The following is a 25961-nucleotide window of genomic DNA, read 5'->3' as shown; positions in this document are numbered from 1 at the left end:
TGGGTATGCAATTTTTACTACAGATCAAGCATACAATAATTAGCTCACCGTAAAAATTTGACCACAATTAAACCACAGAAGCTACAGCTATAAATTATTCTAATTAATTATAAAAAGCATAGATCTAAAGCTACAACAAAAACTCTACTAAAACATACCATATTATACGTTCATTGTATAGATCTACTCATGTGGAGTCCAACAAAATTGGATTTTCTATTTTATGATTTTTCTATGGTTTACTATGTTTTTTAAAGATTTAGCAAAAATAAATAAAAAGAAAAAGGCAAAACCACTGTTACGGTAGCAAACCCACTATCCAAGATCACTCGGGGGTTATTTGACCGGTTTTGAAAAATTCAGATGGTAGAAAATCCGATTTCATAGTTGGAGGTGAAGTAGTACACACTAAATAGTTGAAGGGTTTATGTAGACTTTATATAAAGTGCTTGAAAAATTCAACTAAAATTATGTTTGGAAAGGTGATGCAAGCATCCGTGTTCGTGCAAAAATTTAGAATGAACAAAAATTTGTACAAGGAGAATAATAAAGAAAATCAAGATGTAATTAGGTCTCCCCGCAAAAAAAAATGTAACTAGGTCGGGTGCACTGTTTACCACTTACCTGGATCCAACTCGCATCAACTGCATGCTAATTTTCTCTTTTTTGTTTCTTCTGTAAAAATTCATCTTCAAATTTTGCATGAATGTAGATCCTTGCATTATCTATTCATCTATATTTTTTAAAACTGTGAAACACATTTTTTATGCCTTTTTTTTATATAACGGGGGCACGGCCGCACGGGACTGGAGTACCTAACGGTCTGGTCGTCAGGAACGAACGGCAGGATGCACGTGCTCAGGCAGGCCAAGCGGCATCCTTTGGATCTCCTGCTATCAGACAGTGCCACAGTGGCACACCGCACACTGGCTGTACGGGCATCGCAGACTCTGTTTGTCATTTGTGTTCGTCGTCTTTGATGATCGTGCAGACTGCCCCACGCAGCCACGCTTGCCTATGCGGCTGTGCCCCATGACCGTTGGCATTTCTTTTTCGTACTAGCTGCTACTAATCTTTACTCACTCCGTCTAAAAAAATATCGTTATAGGATTAAATTTGACTAGGTTAACTCAGGCTAAAGTGAACCTCGCAATACTAAAAATTCCAAATCCACAAGTGACTGAGTGCCTATTTGTTTGAGTTGTGTCTTTTAGAATTTTGGCTTAAGCTGGCTTTTCTTAATTCTGCTATTGGATTTTGTAATGAATCTTTAGCTTCTAAAGCTGCTATCAACGTGCCTTTCAATTTTAAGTTCATTTTCTCGGAAGCCAGCTTTTTAGATTTTCAAAAGTAATCTCAACAACTGCATTGTTTGTTTGAACTTCTGGCTTTTGGCCAGCAGAAGCCAAATAAAAGCAAAAACAATCAGGCTTGAAGATTGAAGTGAACATAGAGAAGCAAAAGCATCCGAATCAATTTTCCACCAAGAATAAAGTTAAGAGAACTCATATATGATGTTATTAAGGCCCCATCAATAGCGCTCCTATAGCAATTCCATGTTCCACGGACCAAACATGCGTCTCTATGAGTGTCTCTCTTCTGCTCTACCATGTACCAGCATGTTTGCTTGTTGGTTTCAGTCAGAGCTTATCAGTCAGTCAACCGTGTTTTTCTCTCACAACAAATCAGCACAAACCAGACTTATCAGCCTGTAGCTTCGTCTGGCTCCTCTGTATATGCGTGCTGGCCTCCCCAAAACATCCCTCTGTCTAGGCAAGGAGCAGGGTGGACAACAAGCAAGGCGATCGGGGCACGGGCAATCGAGGCACAGGACGAGCAAGGTGGGGGCGGAGGCAAGGAGGGCCAAGTTGATATGAAAGAGAGAGAAGAGGGACGAAAGGAGAAATAGTCAAACAGGAGAGGAGGAAAAAATAAAAGAAGAAAAGAGGATAAATAAAAAGAAGAAGAGGGGGGGGGGGGGGGGGGGGGGGGTGTGCGGGGCGTTGACATGCTATTTTACCGAATTTTTTTATTGAGAAGCTATCCGGAGGCAACCAATGCTGCTCCACTTGAGAGCTGGAGATCTGCAAAATGCGCCCTAAAAGAAAGAATTCAACATAAGAATGACGGCCGCGCCTCAAATACGCAAAGTGTATTTTATTCTTAGAATAAAACATAGGGAACCTACTTTTCTTTTTTGAAAAAAGAACTCAGAGCACCCTGCCCCTGCGTTCATAACAAGCAGCAGCACATTCGAATATCAAGCAGCAGCACATTCGAATATTGGGCATTAGAACTGACAAAGGATGTATTGAAATTCAACAGAGAGGATCTACTTGGAACAACTGCATCTCTTTAATTCGATCGATACATAGGAGTATGCCCCGAATACAGGGAATGAAGACCAACAAATGCTGAAGCTACAAGTAATTAAATCGGCCAGCCCAAATTAGCAGCCTGTGCGCTTGCTTGTAAACGATCGTAAATTTCCAGCCAAGAACAGTGTTTTTCTCTCACACCAAACCAGCCAGCAGTAAATAATCCACGATACGATACAGCCCCCCGAACAGGCTGTAGATACATCCCTCTCGTACAGAGCTGAAGCTACTACGTGTAGACCGACCAGCCCGGTGATCAGAAATCAGAACAGGTATTTGGACAGCACGTACTTGGGGGCAGGCCTCCTGTCCCCGAGCCAGTGCTGCATGTGCACGCCGATGGCGTCCAGGTGTTGCCCGCTCCGGCCGTGGAACCCCACCACCTTCCCCTCCGTCGTCGCCGACGAGAAGTAGGCGCCGAACTCGTCGCCAAACGGGCCGTACTTGCCGCGGTTGGTGATGAACGTCAGTGACCTCAGGACACGGGGGCCGTCCTCCCTGTTCGTGTTGTAGTAGCCGTACACGCACGTCAGCACCTCGAGTGGGAAGTCCAGCTTGACCTGCACATGCGTTCAGGGGAAAACGATGTCACGATGCTGAAGATTTATGCAGGGCTCATGGCATATCCCGGCAAGGGGATGGATGAACATGAGAGAAACTTGATTCGGCACTCACCCTGTGCGTTATGTGGCCGCTGTTCCCATGCCTCGAAGACCAGATGGAGTGGCCACTCCTGTCATACTCGATCTGTATCGACCCGATGAATGCTCCTCTCATGATGTAGATTTGCTTCACGCCAGTGTAAACGCCGTCGTCCCACGCCCGGCCTCCCTCCCCACCCCATGGTCCTGGTCCCATCGGAACCGGTTCTTTCACCATGCCATAAGCAACCTGCAAAATGATTAGAATTCATCGATCACTGTCTGTTTCAGCTATCTCCCCTGCAGAAATGCTGGTGATGGCTCCACATTTCCGAACCGGATTCAGAGTTTCAGACTTAAGAATTTTAGTTACCTCATTGTCTGTATATGTATAGCTCTGCGCTTGAGCAAGCATGTTGTAATGTACTGATGGGCTAGTCGCGGCATTCGGTCTGCTAACAAATCGCTGTGATGTCAACTTGCCTTCATGAACATGAACTCCAATGCCATCGATGTACCACCCCTCCCTGCCATGAAATCCTACTATCCTTCCATTGGTAAAACTTGTGGAGAAGTATGTGCCATACTCATCCCCGTATGGTCCATATGTCCGCTTGTTCGTGTGAAACGTTAGAGATCTGACCACGGTTGGGCCCATGATTATTGCTGAATCATAGAACCCGGTTATATGAGTCAACACCTCTGAGGGGAAATCGAATATTATCTGCCAAGACAAAAGTTGTCAGATCATCCAAACCTGATAAACGTTACTGTTCAACAACAAAACTGATACGACAGTTACATTACCTTGTCAGGTATAACACCTCCACTGAATCCATGCTTGTTACCCCATACTGCCTGTCCATTTCGATCATACAGAACCTTAATAGAAGAAATTCCCACTGCGCGTGTCAAATTGATCTGCCACACACCAGTGTATACACCGTCATCAAATATGGTTCCACCACTTCCACCCCAGGGACCATAAGTCTGAGGGCTGCTCGCGGCTGCAGCTCCTGTATCTCCATAGTAACTGGGGAAAGAAACCATCTGCAAGGCAAAGTTCAGACTTCAGAATTTAAAGTTTGTACAATTATTTGATAACAAGAGAACAGGATGCATGTGGTAGGCTAGTTTGTCACACCTTGTTCCAGAGTGCTCCATCATTGTAGTCCGGTGATGGGTTTGTATACTGCTGCTTGGGCTGATTGTTAGCATAAACAGCATAGCTGTCACCTCTATCTCGCACAGCGAGAACCATGTCAGGTCCAGTATCACCACGAGTGAGTCCATAGCCGTTTCTACTTTGTGAGCTTGGGAGGCTCATAGGTGAAGGTGGAGAATTCATTGGATTTGGAAAATGCACTTGCTTCAGGTAGAAACCTATTGAGTTGAGATATGACCCAGACCGCCCATGAAATCCAATGATCTTGCCGCTGCTCACTGGAAGTGAGAAAGGTGTCCCATCTTCGGTGCCGAAAGGTCCATACGTCGAACTGTTGCTCTGAAATGTCAATGATCTTATGATGACCGGTGTCCCGCAAACAGATCCGTAATGTCCACTTACAGACACAAGGACTTCATCTGGAAAATCTAGCTTCACCTGCAGATTACACAAAGCATGAACAATTTTGTCAAACAGGCGTGAAAACTGATTTGAAATACTGAACTTCTTGATCAACACAGAACCACTTGTCTCGATTAGAATAGAGATCAAATTAGGCTTGTCGAGTGCAAACTCGGTGCAGCTTGAGTAAACCAGATTAACAAAATGAAAAATTGTCTTTGAAGTTCATCAGCATCCAAATAGGGTCATTTCATATCAAAATAGAAAAAATACAGATGTTTCAGGGATGATTTAGTGAAGTATACCTTATCTGTTTCAGAGCCTCCATCAGTACCTCCATGCGTCTCTGACCAAGCTGACCTTCCTTTCAGATCATACTCAATCCTTATTGAGTCGATAGCTGCACCATGGCCGACCACGATCTGGCGTATTGTTGAGTACACACCGTCATCCCAAGGGTATCCTCCTGTCCCTCCCCAAGGTCCAACCACTATGGGACTCTTCCCGTTAATGCTTTTGATGCTCTAGTAGACATAGATCACAAATTTTTTGTTAGAACATGGTAACAGAACTAGAATTCTAAAAACTATATGACATATAAACCATTGTGTTTTAAACTTTGATTTAAATTCATATCCAGCAAAATCGAAGTGCTGTTATCACATTCAGTTGGCAAGTTTTTCATGGAATGAAAAAACATCATTGAATGCAAGTCCTGTTCCAGATTCTAAGATTTCCAAGAAAGGGTCCAAAAGTGTCCAATTTCCAAAACTGGCAAATGAAAACTCCAAATGGTTTGTCACGTGATGTGATCCCAACTATTCTGCACAATTATACGAAGGGCAGGCTTGGTGCAGTGGTGAGAGTTGTCTTACTGAGTCACCAGGTCGCGGGTTCGAAGCGGCCTCTCCGCAGATTTTGCGGGGGAAGGCTTGCCTCGGTTTTTCCCTTCCCCAGACCCCACTCATGTGGGAGCTTCCGACACTGGGTCTGCCTTTTTTTTATTTTTGAAGGTTCTATGCATACTTAGAAGTTCGTTAGACCATTATCGACACACCATATGTTTTGGAAAACAAACACAGAAATATGTGTGTGCACGCGCACATACAAGCTTACAAACAAACAAAAGAAAGTACCATTTTTCGTTGCGCAAAATAGACTCAAACACTTTGAGAGTCAGAGAACTGAGCCTATGCCTTCTACTACCCCCTGCTACCGTGTTGTGAGTTTAATAAGACAAGAAGAAGCATGCCCCTGCCAATTTATAGGATGACTAAAGCAAAGGATGCCAGGGCCAAACCAGCCACTAGTCACAACTCGCAAGCAGGCGGCAGCGCTAACGGTTGAGGAGACCTGAAAGCAAACAAGGGAACTAGATTCTCTGACCTACTGGAGCCAATTCACGCACACAGTTTCCACGACGCGATTATCAGTCTGTTTCCAGCCCCTCATATTCGCCTTTTACTGATCTGCAATCCCAGGCCACACCGACCTTTGCATGATTCCCTGCAAACTAGCGATGGGAAATTAAAGAAGCCACATTTCTTATGATATGAATCCTGCAATATAATGCTTTTTTCTTTCACTCGTTATTCTGCCTGTTGTGGGCGGAGGTGGTCTGGTGGCACTCACCTAGCAAATGTAACTTGGTGGGTTCTTGATTCCATCTTCGAGAAGGGGTTGCTTGCTTGCACTTCTCCGGGATAGTCTTGACTCCGTTTCAAGCAGTGGACACACTGACAAAATGGAAATTGATTTCCTGAACCTTAGTTCTGCAGCATGGCAATTTCATCAATCTGAACAGGAAGTCAGCAATTTTTTTTAAAAAAAACAATAGAAAAGGTTACCCAATCAATCTGCCAATGTGCTCTTGGCATGCTTGAGCTTTCGAAGCGCCGACGAGTTCGATGCCGTCGTGGCCCCGCGCGCCTCCCACGCTAAAAACGAATTTGGTGGGGATCTCGTTTTCCGCCATACCTCACCTTTATGAACTGGAGAGCAACGCCTGCGCGTTGGCGTTGGGGAATCGTGGGGAGAGCGAACCTCATCCACACGCTGCCAGCGCGCGCGCGCGCCGCTCGTCCGAAGGCGGAAGCGAAGCGTCGGACGCGACGGCCGACGTGACCGAATCGGGGAGGGTCGCTTCGCCTGACGCTCAACAGACAGCCACCAGCCCACCACCCATCACCGTCGGCCTATCACGTTTGCGGCTGGGGGCGGGTTCGTAGCATATGGCGCCATCACCGGTGTATCGAGGATCGGAATCTATTTCTCCACGGCGAATGCGACGGCTTCACGGCGTCGGCTCCGCCGCTCCGGCGCGGGCACATTTTCTACCGACGTGGAGCAGAAGAACGCATTTCAGAAAAAGAGAGGAGAACCACAAATCGTTGACACCACTGAATCACAGCTAGACACGCTGAGAATCTATTTGCCAAACAGTTTTTATTACATGAAGTGATTCTCTAAAAATACTTACTTTCCATTTGGAGCCATACCAGATGAAACATAGTACCAACCTTTCAAAAAAAAATGAAACATACTACTGTAGGTAAACATTAGTCTTTATTTAATTTTTCATCTGCGACAGGGGGCCTCGGCTTTCGTGTCGTACACCAGGTACACCAAATAGCTTTGGGGCCGCCGGGCCGGTGGAGAGGACGATGAACTACTGCCGGAGTGCCGGTTGGCGCACATGCACATCACGTGGACGGTCTGCAGATGGTCGGCGATCTCGTAGCCTCGTAGGGAGCAGTCGCCGGCAGGTGGAGCAAAACGGTGAAGATCTCCAGAGGGTCGATGGGCTCGTCGACGGAGCCACCAGGCCCTTCTCGTCGCCCTCTTCGGCTTAGCTTAAAAACGGCACTGCTCAGCCTGTTCGGTTGGCCGATTCATATCGTTGCTGGTTCGTGAAGAAATACTGCTGACTGGTTTGTGTGAGAGAAAAATACTGTTCCGACTAAAAATTTACGATCGTTTACGACAAGCCGCAGCCAAACGAAACAGGCTGACATAACACACTGGGCCAGCACTAGATGCATGACGCATCATTAGCCTCAAAACATTAGACAAACTACTCTTTCTTTATTATTATTATGCGGCCTGGCCCTCGATAGCCCTCAACAGCGGTAAATCATCCGTGCAGGGCCTCTCTAATTCATAAGCTCATACATGTACAATCATGAAACTTTACACCAGAGTAGGGTTCAATCACCATGTTCGCTTGTTGGTTTCAACCAGTCCAAACCAGCCAACCAACAGTGTTTTCCTCTCACAACAAACCAGCCCAAACCAGCCTAGAAACCAACCAGCGAACAGGCCGAATAATACAGAGCAAATCCAGGCATCTCGGTGCAATGCGGCGGGTAGCAGAGAAAGAACATACAGGAAAGTGGCAGGGCACCTGAACAAGGCCACTAGCCGACCTACCGATCGCACGAGAACTTGCTTGAATCTGTTATTTGTTGGAGACAAACAGCGGTCAGCATGGGTGGGTTGTAATATAAGGAATGGACGTCAAATATAACAGCATTAGCGAAATCAAGTTGACTTAATCTTACCTTCCATCCATATCTGATTATATATGCTCATTGGTCCATCAATTCCACCAAGCCAGTCCAAGAGGGAGCTTTAGAGAAAGTCTGTTTCCTCCTAATTCCTTCTATAGCAGAAGAGTTGCCGCTGGCCTGATACAATACAATAAATCAAAGTATTCAGTTAAGATGTCAGTTACTGAAATGTTTTAAACGACCATACATGGAAAAGTTCATAACTGAAAAAGGAAAGGTAATAATCAAATAAAGACGAAAATTAATTCAGAAAAGATTAGAACAAACACTAATAAACTTTGATGCAGGCCAGTGCCCTAACAAATAATGGCTAAAGTTCAAACAGATTACACACATGTCAAGCGAACAAACCTTGAGACACAGCCCGCGATCTGTATCGCAAACAGGATAATCATGAGGGCAGCAGTATTTGTTATCCTTGCAGCAAACTGCATTGTCCAGTTCGCAACAGCTCCAGGAAAGGCAAAAGCCCAAGACACGCCACGAGCAACAACAGGTGGATCCTTCAGGACAGTATGTAAGCAGACTGCATTTGGTTGGACCTGGGCCTGGTGAAGGAGGATTGGGGCTTGATTTGGTAGGAAATGATGCCATCATGTTTATACCACAGACACCCTTGGAATCACCAGTGTTTCGATGCATATGCATATAGCCCTTCATTCCCCAACTTTCACCCCAAGAGTTTTTCACAATCCAGTAATCCTTGCCACCTTCAGAACCATAACCCACAATCAACACAGCATGATCAAGAGATGTTGGACATGGACCATCAAAGATACCCTGCATAAGAAAAAATCAGAAGGGAAGTAAAATAAACGGTTACTGTTCTGTAACACATGTTAGTACAGATGAAACTAATTATGTGAAGGTGAAAAAACGCTCCACTTGTGGCCCCCGCGTCGTCCCTTCCGTGGGCGACTAGGGCGGCGATCCCGACCACACCACCGCCGGCCCTTCCCTCCCCATCCCATCCCCTGTTGCTGCCAGAGCTCGCCGGCGGGTGCCCGCGCGGAGGCAATGAAGGCGGCGGCAGGGCCCAGCTCCCACTTCCTCTACTCTTCCCCCCCCCCCCCCTCGCTCCTCCATGGCTGCAGGCTTCGTTGGCTGGCGGTGGCGCGGCTGCGCGGGCTAGCTTCAGATGCGCATAGGAGACGACTGGATCCGTACTCCTCCATCGCGGATCTGTGCTCTGCTCGATCTCTGGCTCGTCTTCGGCTTCACCGACACCCTCCGTGTCTCCTTCCTCATCTCCGACGTGCGTGGGCGGCCGGCGGGTCGGATTCGGCCCCCAGGTCCCGGATCTGCCGCCACCGTCACCGGATCCGCGTGGACAGCTGGTGCATAAGGTCGCGGCAGCGTCGTGGCTGTGGCCCACAGCCGGGTGGTGCTGGCGCATGCGGTTGCGGCTCGCCGGCGCTGGCGGGCGGCCACTGCTTGCTGCGACTGTGGTGCGGGGGCCTGATGCAGTGGCTCCAGTCCTTCCGGTGGCTGCCCGCACCATGGCCACGTCGGGAAAAGCTGCCGTTCAGGGCAGCGAATGACGGCGAGGCGCGGCGACGTGGACGGCGCATGGTGGCGAATGGCAGCCAGGCTGCTGACTGGGGGCTGTGGCGGCCAGCTTCTCCGCGTCGACACGGTAATTTGATGCTGCGTCTCCTGTCCGCGTGTTGTCGTGGGCAGATCAGCACGGGGGCGTCAAGTTTCAGCGCGGCGACGTGCTGGTGCACGCCTCCTATCGTCGCGGGCGAGTCCGAATGGCTCCGCGACATGTGACGGCGGCTGGCACTGCCGGTGAGTGCCTCCCATCGGCGTGGCGAGTCCGAATGGCTCCACGACGTGTGGCGGTGGCCGGCACTGCCGGTGCACGCCTCCCATCGTCGCGGGCGAGTCCGAACGGCTCCGCGGCGTATGGAGGCGACTGGCACTGCCGGTGCGCGCCTCCCATCATCGCGGGCGAGTCCGAACGGCTCCGCGACGTGTGGCGGCGACCGGCACTGCCAGTGCGTGCCTCCCATCGTCGCGGGCGAGTCCACACGCCTCCACGACGTGTGGCGGCGGCTGGCACTGCCAGTGCACGCCTCCCATCATCGCGGGTGAGTCCGGCCCCAATGGCGCCTCGACGGTGGCCCACCACCCCTGGTCGGCGAGAAGCCCCAGTGCAGCGCTCAGCGACCTGACGCGGATACGTGCTGGTGCAAGACCCCCCTGGCGTGAACTCCCCGTTGCGGTGCTCCCGAGCGGCGGAGCCCCTGCACGGGTACTTCTGGAGCTGCTCTGTGGTGTCTCTTCTTCATGTGCGTGTGCAGGGCCCTAGGTGTGCGGTTTGGCCGTGAGCTTGCTGGCGGCGGGGCTGCGTTGCCTTGGGCGTCCTCTTCGCTAGATCCGATGGCTCGTGCTCGGATTCGGTGGAGCCGCCGTTGTCCTCTCGGCAGCGGTGCAATGTTCTTCACGTACATGCACGGTGCGCGCGGTTTGGCCACGGGCGTGCCGGCAGCGGGGCTGCGTGTCCACGGCTGCCCTCCCCCTGTGCCTCTTGTCAGGGAGGGCAGAGAGTGCCGGCTCCACAGCGCGACGGCGAGGTTTCTAGGCGAAAGCTCTGCTCAGCTCTTGGCTGGGCCAGCGATGAGATCGCCTTCGAGCACGTCTTCCTTCTTGATGGCATCGCTGAAGAACCTCCTGCTGCCTCCTCTTCATGGTCAGCCAGGCCATTGCGGTTTCTCCTCGGCACAAGACTCGGGCGAAAGCCCTGCTAAGCTTTTGCTCGGCGGACGATGATTACATCTACGCGTCATTCACCTCCCTGGAGGCATCGTCGAAGAGTTCTTGTGCCGTGATGTAGTCTTCTCTCTCGCCTATGGTGGGGCGCCTTTGGTGTCACAGCATAGCAGGTCCCAAGCCCTGGTAAAGGAGGAGGGTTGTGTTAGGCGTGACGAGCCAATGTAAAAACTTAGCCACTTAAATGGAGATGAAACCCGAAAGAAAATCGTTGGGGCGTAACCCTCTTAGCGACGCGCCATATCGGAACCCGGGTATGGTGTTAAATGGGCAAGGGCCGGGTCGTCACCCCCGTGACGCGCCGTGTCGTGATCTGGGCATGGTGTCAAGTAACCAAGGATCGGGTCGTCGCTTCCTTAGTGGCGCGCTACATCGGCGCCCGGGTGTAGTGAAAAATGAGCAAGGGTCTTCGCATCAGAGTCGACGGGTGCGAAGGGTAAGGAAGCTAGTCGAACCAACTAGGATCCGTTTAGGTAGTTGGAATGTAGGGTCACTTACAGGTAAGTTAAGAGAATTAGTTGATACTGCGACTAGGAGGCGTGTAAATATATTATGCGTTCAAGAGACTAAATGGAAGGGTCAGAAGGCGAAGGAGGTGGACAATACAGGTTTCAGCTTTGGTATACAGGGACAGTCGCGAATAGAAATGGAGTAGGAGTTTTGATTGATAAGAGCCTCAAGAATGGTGTGGTGGGAGTGAGAAGGCAAGGAGATAGGATTATCTTAGTCAAGCTTGTCGTTGGTGATATGGTCTTGAACGTAATTAGTGCGTATGCCCCCCAAGTAGGCCTCGATGAGAGTGCTAAGAGACAGTTCTGGGAAGACTTAGATGGCCTAGTTAGAGCTATACCTAGTAGTGAGAAGCTTTTTATAGGAGGAGATCTTAATGGGCATGTAGGTACTACAAGCGCAGGTTTCGAGGCAGTTCATGGAGGTTTTGGGTATGGTAGTAGGAATCAGGAGGGGGAGGAAGCTCTAGACTTCGCGGTAGCTTTTGACCTTGATGATAGCCAACACTTTCTTTAGAAAGAGAGAATCTCATCTAGTGACCTTCAGTAGCGGACAACACTGTAGTCAGATTGACTTTGTCCTCGCAAGAAGAAAGGACAAACGAGCATGCTTGGATTGCAAGGTGATACCAGGGGAGTGTGTTGTTTCTCAACATAAGCTTTTGGTGGCAGATTTTCGTTTTCAGATGCGTGCCCGTAGGGATAAACAAGTTAAGATTGAAAGAACAAAGTGGTGGAAACTGAAAGGGGAGACGTCAGAGGTATTTAGGGAAAGGGTTATCAAAGGGGGCTCTTGGAAGGAAGAAGACGACATAAACAATATGTGGGACAAGATGGCAACCAACATTCGGAAGGTAGCCTCAGAGGTGTGTGGAGTAACCAAAGGAAGGGGACGTGAGGCTAAAGATACTTGGTGGTGGAACGAGGAAGTCCAAAGGGCTATTAAGGAGAAGAAAGAATGCTATAGACGCTTGTACCATGACAGGAGTGTGGACAACATAGAGAAGTATAAGGTGGCAAAGAAGACTGCAAAGCGAGCTGTAAGTGTGGCAAAGGGTAGAGCGTACGAGGATCTTTACCAACATTTGAGTACGAAGGAAGGAGAGAAGGACATTTATAGGATGGCTAGGGTTCGTGAGAGAAAGACACGGGACTTCAACCAAGTTAAGTGCATTAAGGATGAAAGGGAGCATCTCTTGGTAAAGGAGGATGAGATCCGACATCGATGGCAAGAGTATTTTGACAAATTGTTCAATGGTGAGAATATGGACACAACCTTTCAGTTGGATGACTCTTTTGATGACACCAATAGGCGCTTTGTGCGGAGAATCCAAGAGTCTGAGGTCAGAGAGGCGTTGAAAAGGATGAAAGGAGGTAAGGCGATGGGACCGGATGGTATCCCAATCGAGGTGTGGAGATGCCTCGGGGACATAGCTGTAGTATGGTTAACCAAGCTGTTCAACCATATTTTTCGATCGAACAAGATGCCTGATGAGTGGAGGAGAAGTATATTGGTACCGATCTACAAGAATAAAGGGGATATTCAAAGTTGTACAAATTACCGAGGAATTAAGTTGATGAGCCATACTATGAAGCTATGGGAGAGAGTTATCGAGCATCGCTTGAGAGCAATAACGCGGGTCTCTATGAACCAATTTGGTTTCATGCCCGGAAGGTCAACCATGGAAGCCATTTTCTTAATAAGACAAGTTATGGAGCGGTATAGGGAGAAGAAGAAGGACCTACACATGGTTTTTATTGACTTGGAGAAGGCTTATGATAAAATACCAAGGAATGTTATGTGGTGGGCGTTGGACAAACATAAAGTCCCAACGAAGTACGTCGGGCTCATTAAGGACATGTACAGCAATGTTGTGACTAGAGTTCGAACAAGTGATGGAGACACGGATGACTTCCCGATTAGGATAGGACTACATCAAGGGTCAGCTTTGAGTCCTTATTTGTTTGCTTTAGTGATGGATGAGGTCACAAGGGACATACAAGGGGACATCCCTTGGTGTATGCTTTTCGCGGACGATGTAGTGCTAGTTGATGAAAGCCGGACAGGAGTGAATCAGAAACTGGAGTTATGGCGGGAGACTTTGGAGTCCAAAGGTTTTAGACTTAGTAGAACTAAAACTGAGTATATGAGATGTGACTTCGGCACTACTACTCGGGAGGAGGAAGATGTTAGTTTGGAAGGTCAAGTAGTGCCTAGGAAGGATACCTTTCGATATTTAGGATCAATGCTACAGAGGGACGGGGATATTGATGAAGATGTTAGCCATAGAATCAAAGCAGGGTGGATGAAGTGGCGGCAAGCGTCTGGTGTCCTATGTGACAAAAGGGTACCACAGAAGCTAAAAGGCAAGTTTTATAGGACGGCGATTAGACCTGCTATGTTGTATGGTGCAGAATGTTGGCCTACGAAAAGACGACATATTCAACAGCTAAGTGTCGCGGAAATGCGTATGTTGCGTTGGATTTGCGGTCATACAAGAAGGGATCGAGTTCGGAACGATGATATACGTGAGAGATTAGGGGTAGCGCCAATTGAAGAAAAGCTTGTCCAACACCGGTTGAGATGGTTTGGACATGTGCAACGGAGACCTCCAGATGCACCGGTGCGTAGTGGAATCCTAAGTCAGGATAGTAACGTGAAGAGAGGCAGAGGAAGACCGAAGTTGACTTGGGTAGAGGCAATAAAAGGAGACTTGAAAGGATGGAATATACCCAAAGACTTAGCCTTAGATAGGAGTGCTTGGAAGACAGCTATTCATGTGCCTGAACCTTGATTGCTTCTGTTGGGTTTCAACTCTAGCCTACCCCAACTTGTTTGGGACTTAAAGGCTTTGTTGTTGTTGTTGTTGTTGTGGTTGTGCCACTTATATGTACAAAATGCCTTGTAAAACATAACGGGCCGTTTTGGGCCAATATATGAAATCAGGTGGGGAACGCCTCCCCCCGTTGACCTCAAAAAAAAACTAATTATGTATATAGAAGGGAAGTAAAATAAACAGTACTGTACCTGGGAGTATAGCTGAAATGCTCTAGCGCTGCCACATATTCCTACACTAACTGGTTGCTGGGCAACAGCCTGGAGTAACAAATCTTCTTTGTTGGAAGGTACATCAGAGTAACCATCAATTATCACAACTCGCTTTTTCAGCTGTAATATAAGAAAACACATCACATAAGCATGGCATGGTAAAAGGCGCTACACAGTTTGTGAAGGTACTTTTCTGCAACCCCATGTTACCTTGTTCTTGTTACATGTACCATCTGCTTCACGATACGGGTAGTCCTCCTCTGTGTCAATTCCACCATTTTTAACCACAAACTTATAAGCATAATCCATGAGGCCACCACCACAGCCACTATTATAAGATCTGTCACAGTCAATTAGTTCCTGTTCAGAAAGACTGACCAGAGAGCCTGTCTTGATTTTGTTTATTCCTTCCATAGCACCTGTAGCAGAAAAACTCCAACAAGCTCCTGAACAGCAATAAAGAAATTAAGGCACATTAACTTGTGGCACATACAATGATTGAAAATACGTACCAAAAAATCAACACCAACATTTAAAGGAGAATTATCATCAAAACGGGCTTCAACAGAAGGAGAAAATAAAACTAGATAAAAGTCAAGGACTCAAGGCAGACTACGCCAAAGCAGATCAGACTTGTGCAAACCATCATTCCTACTAGGTGGCCCTACTACTGCTTCTACTATGTTGTAAAACAAGATTTTTGAGAAGGCTCTTGCGTGTATGTATTACATAAGATGTATGTTTTCCCCCTATTTTTACTGTAGCCACCCTAACAGACACTGGATTGCTTGAATCATAAGCACTGATATTTCCAACAATCTTATGAACTTCATAATGGCCAAGTGCATTACATAATATATCCAAGACATGTACGTCTATTCCAACAGTAAGAAGCTAAAAGTCTTTCCCCGTATGCAATTTTTCAGTGCAACACATTGTAAACTGAAGCAAGACATGTTGCTGACATCGCATTGAACGCAATGAAGAATCTCACATGGATTGTGAAACTTATTTTTGAAGGATTTCATTTGTGACTTTTCATCTCTATGTCACCAGATCATTCAAATGATTCAATTTAACTCTAAGTACAGGCGGTAGACATTTGCTAACTTTGTCATAGCAAAACTCGTGTTGGATCTAAAGCCTGGAAAGATCTAGAAAGCTTCAAATGAATGAGACCACACAGTTTCAAACTTCTAGTTGGTACAATTGCAAATGATCATGTAAACAAAACATTTAAGGTTGACTTGTGACACATCCACTGAGGCCCTGAGCATTGGAAAAATCATAATTGGACAGAATGAGAAACACCAGAGGTGTGACTTAATCCACCGTAGAAAAGCAAGTGAGCTATTCTTATCGATTGATCAACCCTCCATGTTTTGGTGCACCTGATGAATTCGAAAAGTCTGAAATAGGCTTGGATTCCTCATCCTCGGTTCCCTTTTACTTGTTAAGCTTAATTCTACGAATCGAATCTACTCCTCCTTCGGCTGATTTGGTGTGAGAGAAAAATAATGTCCGTTGGCTGAAAAAGTACCGGTTTATAAGCCAAAAGCCCAAGCGAACAGGGCGATTAACTCACTACTGTGTGCTTCGTTTAACAAGCAATCTGAACACTACACTGGAATCTGATGTGGGGAACACATGGGTTGGGTTTTGCTAATTTCAACGAAAGCATAGAGCAGAATCGAGTAACGGAAGCTCACCGCAGCTCCCTTGGTCCTTGACCTTGGTGACGGCCCCGCTCTCCCTCCAGTCCAGCGCATCGGGCACCGCGCCCAGACCGCCGTCGAGGCCCCGGTACACGGGCGCGGCGGGGCTCCGGAGCGTCGCCCCCGCCGCCGCGATGCGGCCTAGGCGCGCGGCGCGGAACTCCTCGTGCGTCAGGTCCGCGAAGGCCTTGAGCGCGAGCGTGTAGGACGGGGGTGCGCCGCCGCCGACAGCGGCGTTGGCGCGGGCGTTATGCGCGGCGACGAAGGCGGCGTTGTCCGCGAACACGGCCAGCCGCGCCGCGCGCTCCTCGGGCGTCGCGTAGGCCTTCCCGTGCTCCGCGCACCACGCGTCGAACAGCGCCTCGTACGCCGGCGGGTCCCCGCCGGCGCCAGCCGCCGCGGCCGAGGCGGCGAGCAGCAGCGGGAGGAGGAGGTGGAGGACGGAGGGCATTCTGGCGATTCCACCCACCACGGCACTCCTTCGCCTGCTCTCGTGGCGGAGCTTTAAGTAGGGTTTGGATTGTACGTGTACGGATCGGAGCCGTACGCCGGAGAGCGGAGAAGTGTGGATAAGGTATGGCGACGACAAGACGAGCGCGCTGGGAGAGGAAGGCAGGCGGCCGATTGGATGGAGGCAACGATGAACAAGCCACCAAGAAAGCGACGGCCGACTCCGGCGCAGGAGAAAATCGGAATTTTGCCCAGGGGAGTGGGCTTCGCCCAAAGCTATTAATTTTGTGGCCTTCACTGAAATGCTCCTATAAAATAAGTCCAACATATTTTTTTATTATTTTGTGTTTTTTCCAACTTTATAAATTCCTGACCCATCTTTTTTGACCAGGCGTGATCGTTTTATCCTTGTCCGCGACTGGAAAAAGTGAGCAGACGAGCAGAGAGAGAAGTGCGGGCGGTGGTGCTGCTCGCCGCCGGGCAGAGAGAGAGAGACGGTGGGAGACAAAGAGGGGCTTAGCGGTGGAGCTGCTCACCGCTGAGCAGAGCACCTGGGCAAGCGACCGGTCGCTGGATCTGGCGCTGGGAGCACGCGGCTCCTGTTGCTCGGCCTCCCACGACGAACAAGCAGGAAAAAACGAAGAACAACAGGTGCTACCTGCCTACTGCACGTGAGTGATCGGGGCTGCTAGCCAAGGACGAGCGGTGCACTGCGCTGGCCCTGTTGTTCGAACCTGTGTGCAAGCAGAAGAACAGGAGGCTGATGCCTTCAAGAACAGAAAAAGGGCGACAACAAAATCGACGAAATCTGACTCAAAACTCCATGATTCGCTCCTAAATTTTACGAGAAATTCAACTAACTACGAACTTATCCCCAACAAATCATCTCCGGGGATTAACCCAAACTCCGGAAAATCTAGAACAGGAAACCGGCGGCCACAGAATCGACGAAAAACCGGCATGCCAGTACTATGTCAGTGAAGTGATAAATCGCTGATGTCCTTATAACTGAAAAGTCCATTTTCATTGTCTAAAAAGCCTTTATTTGTTCACTGTTACTTAAAAGGCCTAGATTCATCTGCAAAGCGTCTGTACGATACGATTGGACTATACACGTTCTAATGAATTTACATTTAATATGTGTACTATATTTGTGTTATTTTAACAGTGTAGAATGATTAATGATTCACGGAAAAAAAATCGCAAGAGTTTTCCTTGTTTCAGGAGCATCCACAGTTACAAACAGAAACATCATTATATAATCAAAACATTTAATCATCCATAGAGCACAATGCAAGCACAAAGAACATCATAATCAACGTAGCATGTTCTGCACAGTCCAAATAATCCACTATATTCATACAGTCCCAAATAGTTATAGAACCGCTTTGAACTATTGCGAAAGTTAGATTTATCCTTCTCGTTTTTTAAAAAAACCTATCCTCGTTGTTGAAATGATGTAATATAGGACATACTACGTGGTGTCTCATTAGCGAACTTTTAAAGCCGCTTAGGAACGGTTTCGAAAAACTAAATCCATTTTATTAAAAAATTAAATCGGACTCATCACGCAACAAAGATGAGGACGTTTTTAAAGGAAAAAATAAAACTGTCCGCGCAGCCCGCCATGGTAGATTTAGACCCACGAACAACCTACGGTGCGCATCGAAGAAATTTTGGCCCACTGAAATTTTGGTCAGCCGCGTCCCACGAACAACCTAATCCGCCGCTCGCGACAATTAGGTTTAGGGCCGACCGCCGCCGCCTTACGCCAAGCTGCCCTCCCGTCGGAGATGACGCCTCCGATGCCGTCCGACTACTCGGACGACAGGCTGCTAGCCTTTCTCCGCCGGAAGCTCGCCGGCGAGCAGCTCCTCGCCACCGCCGCCACGCATTTCCACGATGTCGACATCTACGCCGCCGACCCAGCCATCCTCACATCGGTCCACGAGCCGGCCCCGGCGAAGAAAGGAGATGGCGATTCCTGGTTCTTCTTCACCCACGTGAAGCCTAAGAGCAGCCGTGACACCCGCAAGTCTCGCCAGGTCGCCGGCGGAGTGGGCACCTGGCACTCCGAGCGTGCTCCCCGTGCCGTGTTCGACGACGAGGGTAACTGCATCGGCCACTTTCAGTATTTCTCGTACAAGATTAAGACCGGCAAGAACTCCAGTGAAAGGACCCAATGGTATATGGTGGAGTTCAGCGACGACGATCAAAAAGGTAACCACGACCGCATCCATGGCGGCGAGCCCGTGCTAGTTCTTTGCAAGATCTATAAGGCCCACTCTAATTCTAGTTCTAGATCATCAACAGCGCGCAAGAGAAAGCCCACTGACGAGCTCCTCAATCAGGTATCTCCCGTGAAGGCAAAGCGCCGGCTTTTCGACTATCCTGCTCCAATTTCTATGGCGGCCGCGTCACAGGAACCGGTCAGCTATAAAGCGTGGTATGAACCTGCTGCTCGATTGAAGGCTCTCCACAGTGGGATCGAATCCAAGCCGTCGCAGGACGAGGCAGAACCAGAGGCATCGCACGAACAGGTCATATCTTATCAACTTTCTTCTTCATTGGAGTTTCTGTGCAGCGGGTTGCTACCCAAGCCATCGCATGATGAGGAAGCAAAGCCTGAAGAACTAGAGACGTTGCAAGAAAAGCTGAGCTCTAGAGTCTCGTACAACTTTCAGCTGCAGGGCAACAACAATGCTACATTGGATTCAGCTTTCAGGCTTGAAGACAAGGCCAGTGAGTCTATTATTCAGAGATTCTGGACAAAGGCCGAGACAGGGGCGTCTGAAGAACAAGAGTTGTTGCAGGAAAAGCTGCTACAGGATAAGAGCAATGCTACATTGGATTCTGCTTTCAAGTCCGAACTAGAGCCATCGCAGGACAAGGTCAGCGAGTCTATTATTCAGAGATTCTGGACATCGGAGACAGAAGCATCACAGGTAGACAAATCATCGATGAACTGCAGCTTCTTGATGTCCGGTGGTGCTCTTCCAATGCGTGCGCACTGTACACCGGAGGTGGCCTTGTCCTCTCCTTCTTGGATAGGCAATGACATCACAGCATCCTGTTCCAGTGAACTCGGGTGGTTTGTCAGCCCTGCCCCTCCAATGCCTGCTCACTGTGCACCGAGGGCCTTGTCCCCTGCTTCTTGGATCAATGACATCACGGCATCCTGTTCCAGTGAACTCGGGTGTGTTGTTGGAGCACCTACTTACAATGAGTTGGGTGGCATTGCTGGTGGCAGGTTCACAGGCGAACCAGACATGCGCATCATGCCCTTTGCTCATGTTCCACTGGCCCCTGCGGTGTCTTGGATTTTCAGCGTCCCTGACATTTGGAGTTGCTGATTTCTTCACTCACCTTACAGAGTTGCAAGTGACCTCGGCAAAGTGTTGCTTGAGTTGAGTTTTTGGGAAAGCCTGTTCTCTTGTTGTTCGATGACTGATGACAGTTTGACAAGACTCCTCCTTTTGACTTCAGATGTTCTTCAAAGCCTATTGTTTTAGTTGGTATAGAAGAATATACGTGTTCAGTTACTACTGTTAAGACCATGATGTTTTGACTTCAGATATTCTTCAGCCTATTGTTTTAGTTGGTAGAAGAAATATACATGTTCAGTTGCTGCTGTTCGGCCTATTGTTTCTGTTGGCAGAGGAAATATATATGTTCAGTTGCTGCTGTTAAGACCTTGATGATTTTGACTTCGGATGTTCTTCAGCCTATTGTTTTAGTTGGTAGAAGAAATATAAGTGTTCAGTTGCTCCTGTTAAGAATTTGATGTATTATGTTAATGTCTTCATGTTAAATCGACTGACTTTGATTATTTTCTTGTATTATAACAGCTGAGAGCTCACATGTTTGCCCAATCTGAATTTTTGGGTGTTTGTTCAGTAGATCCATGTATATTTATTGTTGTAGCATGCATTTTGTTCGCTGGATCCTGTAATGTGTGGCAGAGCTCGGTTGGGATTAGGCCTGGGATTTCAGGCTATTTCTGCTATGTCGATCAGCCTGCCGGAACAGGGTAGGCCTGACTGACGCTGCTAATGTGGTGGTGCAACGGTCTGAAATGTAATGTCAGGAATTTTGCACGTGTATTGCCTTTGTATTGTTTTGACCACCTTTCCATCAAAGGATTCTGGCTCTGGAGTCTAAAATAAAAGGATTCTGTTTCTGGATTCTGATTCTGGTACAATAGTCATTTTAAGCTGTCGAACTGTTGGAAAATAGTAAAAAGTTGAGTGAGTAGGGCAAGTATACAAAGATAAAACATTTTATTTTGATAGGAAGCAAACAACAAAGGAGTCCTCAATCAGGCCCCTTCGTGTTTTTCCTTGTCCTGACTCCTGACAATGAAAGGTTTATCAACGTTTGCAGCACGAATATAACATTTCGAGGTAAATATTAGTACAAGGACAGTACTACAGCTCATATTGCATCGCAAGTTCGCAACGGGGAAGTTTAGTTACAGCCGCGATGGTCAATCTCTACCCATCGCCAAAATCACAGATTCAGCTTGATTCCCGTGTACAACATACAAGTTCTGCACGTGTGCTATCCACGACTGTAACAGTAGGGTTAAGGACCTCAAACATCTGTGCCCGTCCTGAAGTGGTACACCTTATTGGCACAATCATCAAGGCCCTCCATAGACAACCAATATCGTGCAGATTTCAAAAGAACAGGTGATCTATAGCTCGTCCTGAACACGAAACAAACAACTTATAACGTCAGGTACCTTTTCTTGTGTAACTTTGGGCGTTCCAGGATAAGAAATGAAGATACTTTGTAACTTACATGGTAGTCGTAGTGTCTATGACGCTGCAAATGCAGAGGAAAGAAACAATATGTTAGCATATGGTTGATATATAAAGCACTGCCATATTACTGAGACTGACTATGCAGCTAAGAGATATGAATACTTGGCACATATTTTGCTAAATTTGTTCACTGGAGTGAATACGCTGAAATTATTCATAGGTGTGCGGGCCACGTCTGTTATTGCAATATTATTCATGCAATGGTTTATATCACTGATCTACAGGGAAGCAAGGACCTAAAACCTGAAACTTTTGGCAGATAATAATCCTTAAGAAGGCTACTGATAAGTTAAGAGGACGGAATATTGAACTACTCACTCCATTCAAAATTATAAGACGTTTTGGCTTTTCTAGATTCATAGCTTTAACTATACTTATATCTAGACATAATGTATATCTAAGTGCATAGCAAAAGTTATGTATCTAGACAAGCCAAAATGTCTTATAATTTGGAATGGAGGGAACACAAATCAAGAAAAGAAGGTCTTATATAACAAGGACAAACATAACTGCAACAGGGAAAAGGGATCCAGTATGGCGAATGGAAGAAATGTACCTTATATCTATCCCTGTAACGGTCCCTGCCACGGTCCCTATCCCTCTCCCGCCTTCGTCTCTCCCCTTCCTCGCGTGCTCGCCGTGCTTCCTGCAGAAAAGCAACGCCTGTTAATTCTTCCAAGGCTCATCTTCAGAATTTCAGAATTGTTAACAGTTAACAGCAACCAGAGCAGAAAGAGGATAAGATTCCATGTTAATTAACCTCTTCTTCTCTAGCCTTCCTCTTCTTTTCAGCTCCTTCAAAGGCCTCTTTTTCAGCCTGCAGCATAGAAATAAAATGAAAAAGGGTTCCCAGGGAGGGACAACATGGATCACAACATGCCGTGTGTCTACCTCCTTATTTGCAGCAAAAGTTTCATCTACAACATGTCTTGCATAGTCTGGATCATCGCAAATCAAAATGTTGTCAAAAACGGAACCAGCTTTGACCTGTATACCATGGTAGTAGTTAGTTCAGATAGGATTAAATCATTTGATACAAACAAAGATTGTGATGGGGCACGCCTTCGTCCAGTTACGATGTTTCATACCTGCCAGACTTCAATCCCCACATACTGCAAAGGTTTCAGAACATATAGGTCTGGGTCATCCTCAAACTCTGCAAAATATAGTTTAATTAATGTTGGATCAAGCGTGCAAGATTCAGTTCAAAGACACATGCAGTAAAATTACTGTCGAGAAATACATAAAACTGTCATGCGACCAGACAGTTGACATAATCTACATATGTAAAGGGCAGAAGATCAGACATATGTCTCTCACCTGGATTGTCAATCCATGGGGTCTTCCATTTTCCTTTGTAGTTAGGATTCTTAATTTTCTGAGAGCAGAAATTTCATGAGTACATAACTATTCAAAGAAACAAAAGGTCATGAGAAGATTACTAGTCAAGTAAATAAACCTTCCGCTTCCATGGTCCCTTGTATTCTGGATTAGGTATCATTCTGGGCTTCCATGTACCGTCTTCGTCATCATCCCATGACTCAGGCTGATTTAGCATAAAACAAAAATACTGTCATATTGTGTTCGTTGAGTGATGAATGTCTAGAAATTACTGACACACGCTAGTGAATCAGGAAAAGTGACTGGGATGCTCAAAAAGAAGAAAGGAAAAGTAACAGGCATGAATGTGTAAAATTGAATGTTTCTCTACCCTCGTTTGTTTCATAATATAAACAATAAAGGTCTATCATTTGCATACTGAGATCTGAATAAGTGCTCTGAAGCATGAAAGTGTTAATTAAATTGTTAAAACCGAACTGGTGTATATTTTAAAAAAAAACTCAGAATCATGCATACCTTTTTGTCCTTTGGATCAGGTATCTGTTTAGGAATTGAATCATATCCCTGTTCAGTGCAGGTAAAAGGTTATATAGAATTATTGATCAAGATAAGTTTAAGACAGGAAATATGACAAGGCATACCTCTGGCTTAACTTGATCAGGATCTTCAATATATTCCCTGTCATCCCAGTCTTTTGGCTGAAAGAAACAGATGCATAAGGAAAGGCATGGTTGAAATTACTGTATAACAATGTTTTCATCACACCAGAAAACTCTCAAACCTTTTTTGCATTAACATCTTTGATCTTATGAGGAGGAAGGATATCCCAGTCAGTGTACATGCTTCCAAATTCTCTCTCCCGGTTATCGATAAGGATGCTATAAGTGGCATCAGGTCTTAGAATAAATGTGTAAAAATGTGTCAACTTGTCTGCTTCGCATTTTAGATCTTTCTTGATAGGGTAGTTTTGCCCTTGGTATGAAAGTATGAGATGGAGCTTCTTTTTCTGATCCCCACATATATCAGGCCCAAACATGAAGCTGCATAAGCAAATATCAAGACATTTAGTAGGTAATAGCCAGTAGAAGCTAAGACAGACTGAATAATTACTAACAGTTCAACAGGAAGGCAACCAGGACACTATACATTAGTAACTAGATTGACTCTGTTTTAGATGATCTTCCAACTAATTTTCAGCTGGTATGTATCATGATACCCATTGGCTTTTTGAAGAAAAAGAGAGTTAATGATTTTTTTTATAAGTTTGAAGCATGCTAACACAGCGTGTTAATACTTTTTTTTGGTAAAGTTATCGACTTCCCTTAACAGCTGCAATCAACTTCAACAGATGATCAATACACCAAATTACCACTGATGATTCTCTAGGAATATGCGCAAGATCCGAAGGTAGGATTACTACCAGGTTTTATGAAAAAATTGTTCTACATCAAGGTGAAGACTGAAAAGCTGCAGTTGTAGAGTTCATGGATACACAAGGACACATTTCATATCTATAATTTTGAACATTATATGAAGGAACCTCATAAACAAACTTTTTTAGGCCAAACACAGAGAGCAAATTGACCTGTAAGGAGTGTCGCCGCCAAATTTCTTCTGGTTGAGATAACCAGACATAAGTTTGATGTAAGCACCACCACATTCAATGTCTTGCTCAATCTTTAGAGAGTACTGGATCACCAATGTCCGGCCCTTGTTACTAAATTCTGGGAATTTTGCCGATATAGCAAAATGTTTGGCATCCCCAGTTGTTTGTATACCTGAAAAGATGGTTGCACAATGCAAATAATCATATGACACGCGAAACAAACCATGGCAAAAAGCCAAAGATAAGGTTATACCTTTTTTGGTTTTAAAAATTGAAGATGATTGATAAAGTATGTACAAATCTAGAAATGCTCCTCTCTTTTTTTTTAACAAAAAAAAATGTTTATGATGAAAACAGGGGGTGGCGAATGGAATGCAGCCTGAGCACCTCCTCTGATTGAAGTTTTTTAAAAAGATGCTCAGGTTCAGTAGTTGAAATAACATGAATAGACCCAAGGCATATCTAGCTGGAAACTGGGTATCAAAATATCCACTGTCACTATCAAATACAGATTTGTTTTCTTTGTAAAATACAAGATACTACAAGAAGCAAAGAGGGACCACATGCCCCTGTTCGCTTGGCTTATAAGCTGTACTTTTTCAGCCAATGAAACAAATCAACCAACAGTACTTTCAGCCATGGCTTCTCAGCCAAGAGAACAGGGCACTGCATATAAAGGGCCACTCATGAATAGACCCTCACCTTTATCGTCAGGGTCTCCAGAATAGGTTCCCGCTGTGTGTCGGAAGGTTCCGGCTTGTCCTTGGCTCTTCTTCCAATCAGATTTCACCCAACGGCTATCCCACCCATCTGAATGTTACCATGTTGCACAATTTCATTAATCAAATTAAAAAATGAAATCCACCTAGAAAAACAAGAAAGTTGAGCAGACATCAACTACTGATAAGTTCATGGACTGCACATGGCATCACATCGATAGGACGACGGACTGTAAGTCAACTGTAAGTTCTTCGAGTCCTGGAGGCAGGACCGCTGGAGCATATCAGAAGGCACAACTAGCAGTAACAATACCTCTAGACTAATTCACTTCTCTGGAAAGCTAAACCATATGAATAACGAACAACTCTGAACCAACAAACCGAAATTCTGAATCTGTCGGCGTTAGCAGGCAGTCAGTAACTAGTCACAGTGACACCAATGCGCAACTAAACCAGCGAATAGGACAAAGGAGCACCAAATTAATCCAACACAGTCACAGAATCACCCAATCGCTCCTCGAAGACAACCGTTGACCACCGAACTAAACGCGCCGACTAGCTAAACCGGAAACAAAATCAACCCAGCACAGCCACGCACAGTACCATCGAATCGCTCCTCGAAGAAGATTTCGCCGGAGGCGAGGAGGAGCAGCGACGAGAGGACCAGCGCGCGGTGGAGGAAGGCTCGCCCGTCGCGGAGGCGGCCCATCGCCTCCGGCCTCAGTACCCGCCGCTCGCTCACCTGAGCCGAGCCCCGTACGGCGACGAGCTTTCCTACCAGTCTTGGTGGGCGACTGGGAACCGCGAAGGGAATAT

The 25961-nt window shown here is 46.7% G+C and overlaps 3 protein-coding genes across 3 annotated transcripts; 1 reads left to right on the top strand and 2 right to left on the bottom strand.

Annotated features, from left to right (window-relative positions):
• Positions 1 to 2333: 2333 nt before the first annotated feature.
• Positions 2334 to 16792, bottom strand: LOC136511168 (jacalin-related lectin 3-like). The gene is made up of 11 exons (XM_066505347.1): positions 16198 to 16792; positions 14699 to 14934; positions 14468 to 14608; positions 8507 to 8935; positions 8177 to 8272; positions 4892 to 5110; positions 4164 to 4622; positions 3827 to 4069; positions 3393 to 3743; positions 3054 to 3269; positions 2334 to 2938 (listed from the first exon to the last, which is right to left on the bottom strand). Exons 1-11 carry the CDS (start codon positions 16652 to 16654, stop codon positions 2642 to 2644), a joined length of 3144 nt encoding a protein of 1047 aa, XP_066361444.1. The 5' UTR covers positions 16655 to 16792; the 3' UTR covers positions 2334 to 2641.
• A 1530-nt stretch (positions 16793 to 18322) lies between these two features.
• LOC136513896 (uncharacterized) lies at positions 18323 to 20597 on the top strand. The gene is made up of 2 exons (XM_066507878.1): positions 18323 to 18873; positions 18967 to 20597. Exons 1-2 carry the CDS (start codon positions 18447 to 18449, stop codon positions 20004 to 20006), a joined length of 1467 nt encoding a protein of 488 aa, XP_066363975.1. The 5' UTR covers positions 18323 to 18446; the 3' UTR covers positions 20007 to 20597.
• A 317-nt stretch (positions 20598 to 20914) lies between these two features.
• Positions 20915 to 25944, bottom strand: LOC136512457 (calreticulin-3-like). Its single transcript, XM_066506415.1, has 14 exons — positions 25749 to 25944; positions 25129 to 25236; positions 24406 to 24598; positions 23602 to 23860; positions 23462 to 23518; positions 23337 to 23384; positions 22939 to 23025; positions 22800 to 22857; positions 22568 to 22635; positions 22371 to 22466; positions 22240 to 22296; positions 22036 to 22125; positions 21457 to 21480; positions 20915 to 21361 (listed from the first exon to the last, which is right to left on the bottom strand). The coding sequence occupies exons 1-14, from the start codon at positions 25852 to 25854 to the stop codon at positions 21350 to 21352; spliced, it is 1263 nt and encodes a 420-aa protein (XP_066362512.1). The 5' UTR covers positions 25855 to 25944; the 3' UTR covers positions 20915 to 21349.
• Positions 25945 to 25961: the final 17 nt, after the last annotated feature.

This window comes from Miscanthus floridulus, chromosome 16, assembly GCF_019320115.1.
Source record: "Miscanthus floridulus cultivar M001 chromosome 16, ASM1932011v1, whole genome shotgun sequence".
In the NCBI taxonomy this organism is placed as follows: Eukaryota; Viridiplantae; Streptophyta; class Magnoliopsida; order Poales; family Poaceae; genus Miscanthus; species Miscanthus floridulus.
The sequence above is the reverse complement of the archived record's forward strand: the minus strand, read 5'-3'. Positions and strand labels throughout refer to the sequence as shown.

Excerpts from the sequence above, each read along its gene's own strand:
- LOC136511168 (XM_066505347.1), bottom strand. The coding sequence starts at position 16,654 with ATGCCCTCCGTCCTCCACCTCCTCCTCCCGCTGCTGCTCGCCGCCTCG. Across the intron at positions 8,273-8,506 it reads ATCGCGGGCTGTGTCTCAAG|GCCAGCGGCAACTCTTCTGC; the intron begins GTTTGTTCGCTT and ends GTATTGTATCAG. Across the intron at positions 4,070-4,163 it reads ATGGAGCACTCTGGAACAAG|ATGGTTTCTTTCCCCAGTTA; the intron begins GTGTGACAAACT and ends TTTGCCTTGCAG.
- LOC136513896 (XM_066507878.1), top strand. The coding sequence starts at position 18,447 with ATGACGCCTCCGATGCCGTCCGACTACTCGGACGACAGGCTGCTAGCC. Across the intron at positions 18,874-18,966 it reads CAGCGACGACGATCAAAAAG|CGCGCAAGAGAAAGCCCACT; the intron begins GTAACCACGACC and ends GATCATCAACAG.
- LOC136512457 (XM_066506415.1), bottom strand. The coding sequence starts at position 25,854 with ATGGGCCGCCTCCGCGACGGGCGAGCCTTCCTCCACCGCGCGCTGGTC. Across the intron at positions 23,385-23,461 it reads CTGATCAAGTTAAGCCAGAG|GGATATGATTCAATTCCTAA; the intron begins GTATGCCTTGTC and ends TGCACTGAACAG. Across the intron at positions 22,297-22,370 it reads CTTTTGCTGCAAATAAGGAG|GCTGAAAAAGAGGCCTTTGA; the intron begins GTAGACACACGG and ends TCTATGCTGCAG.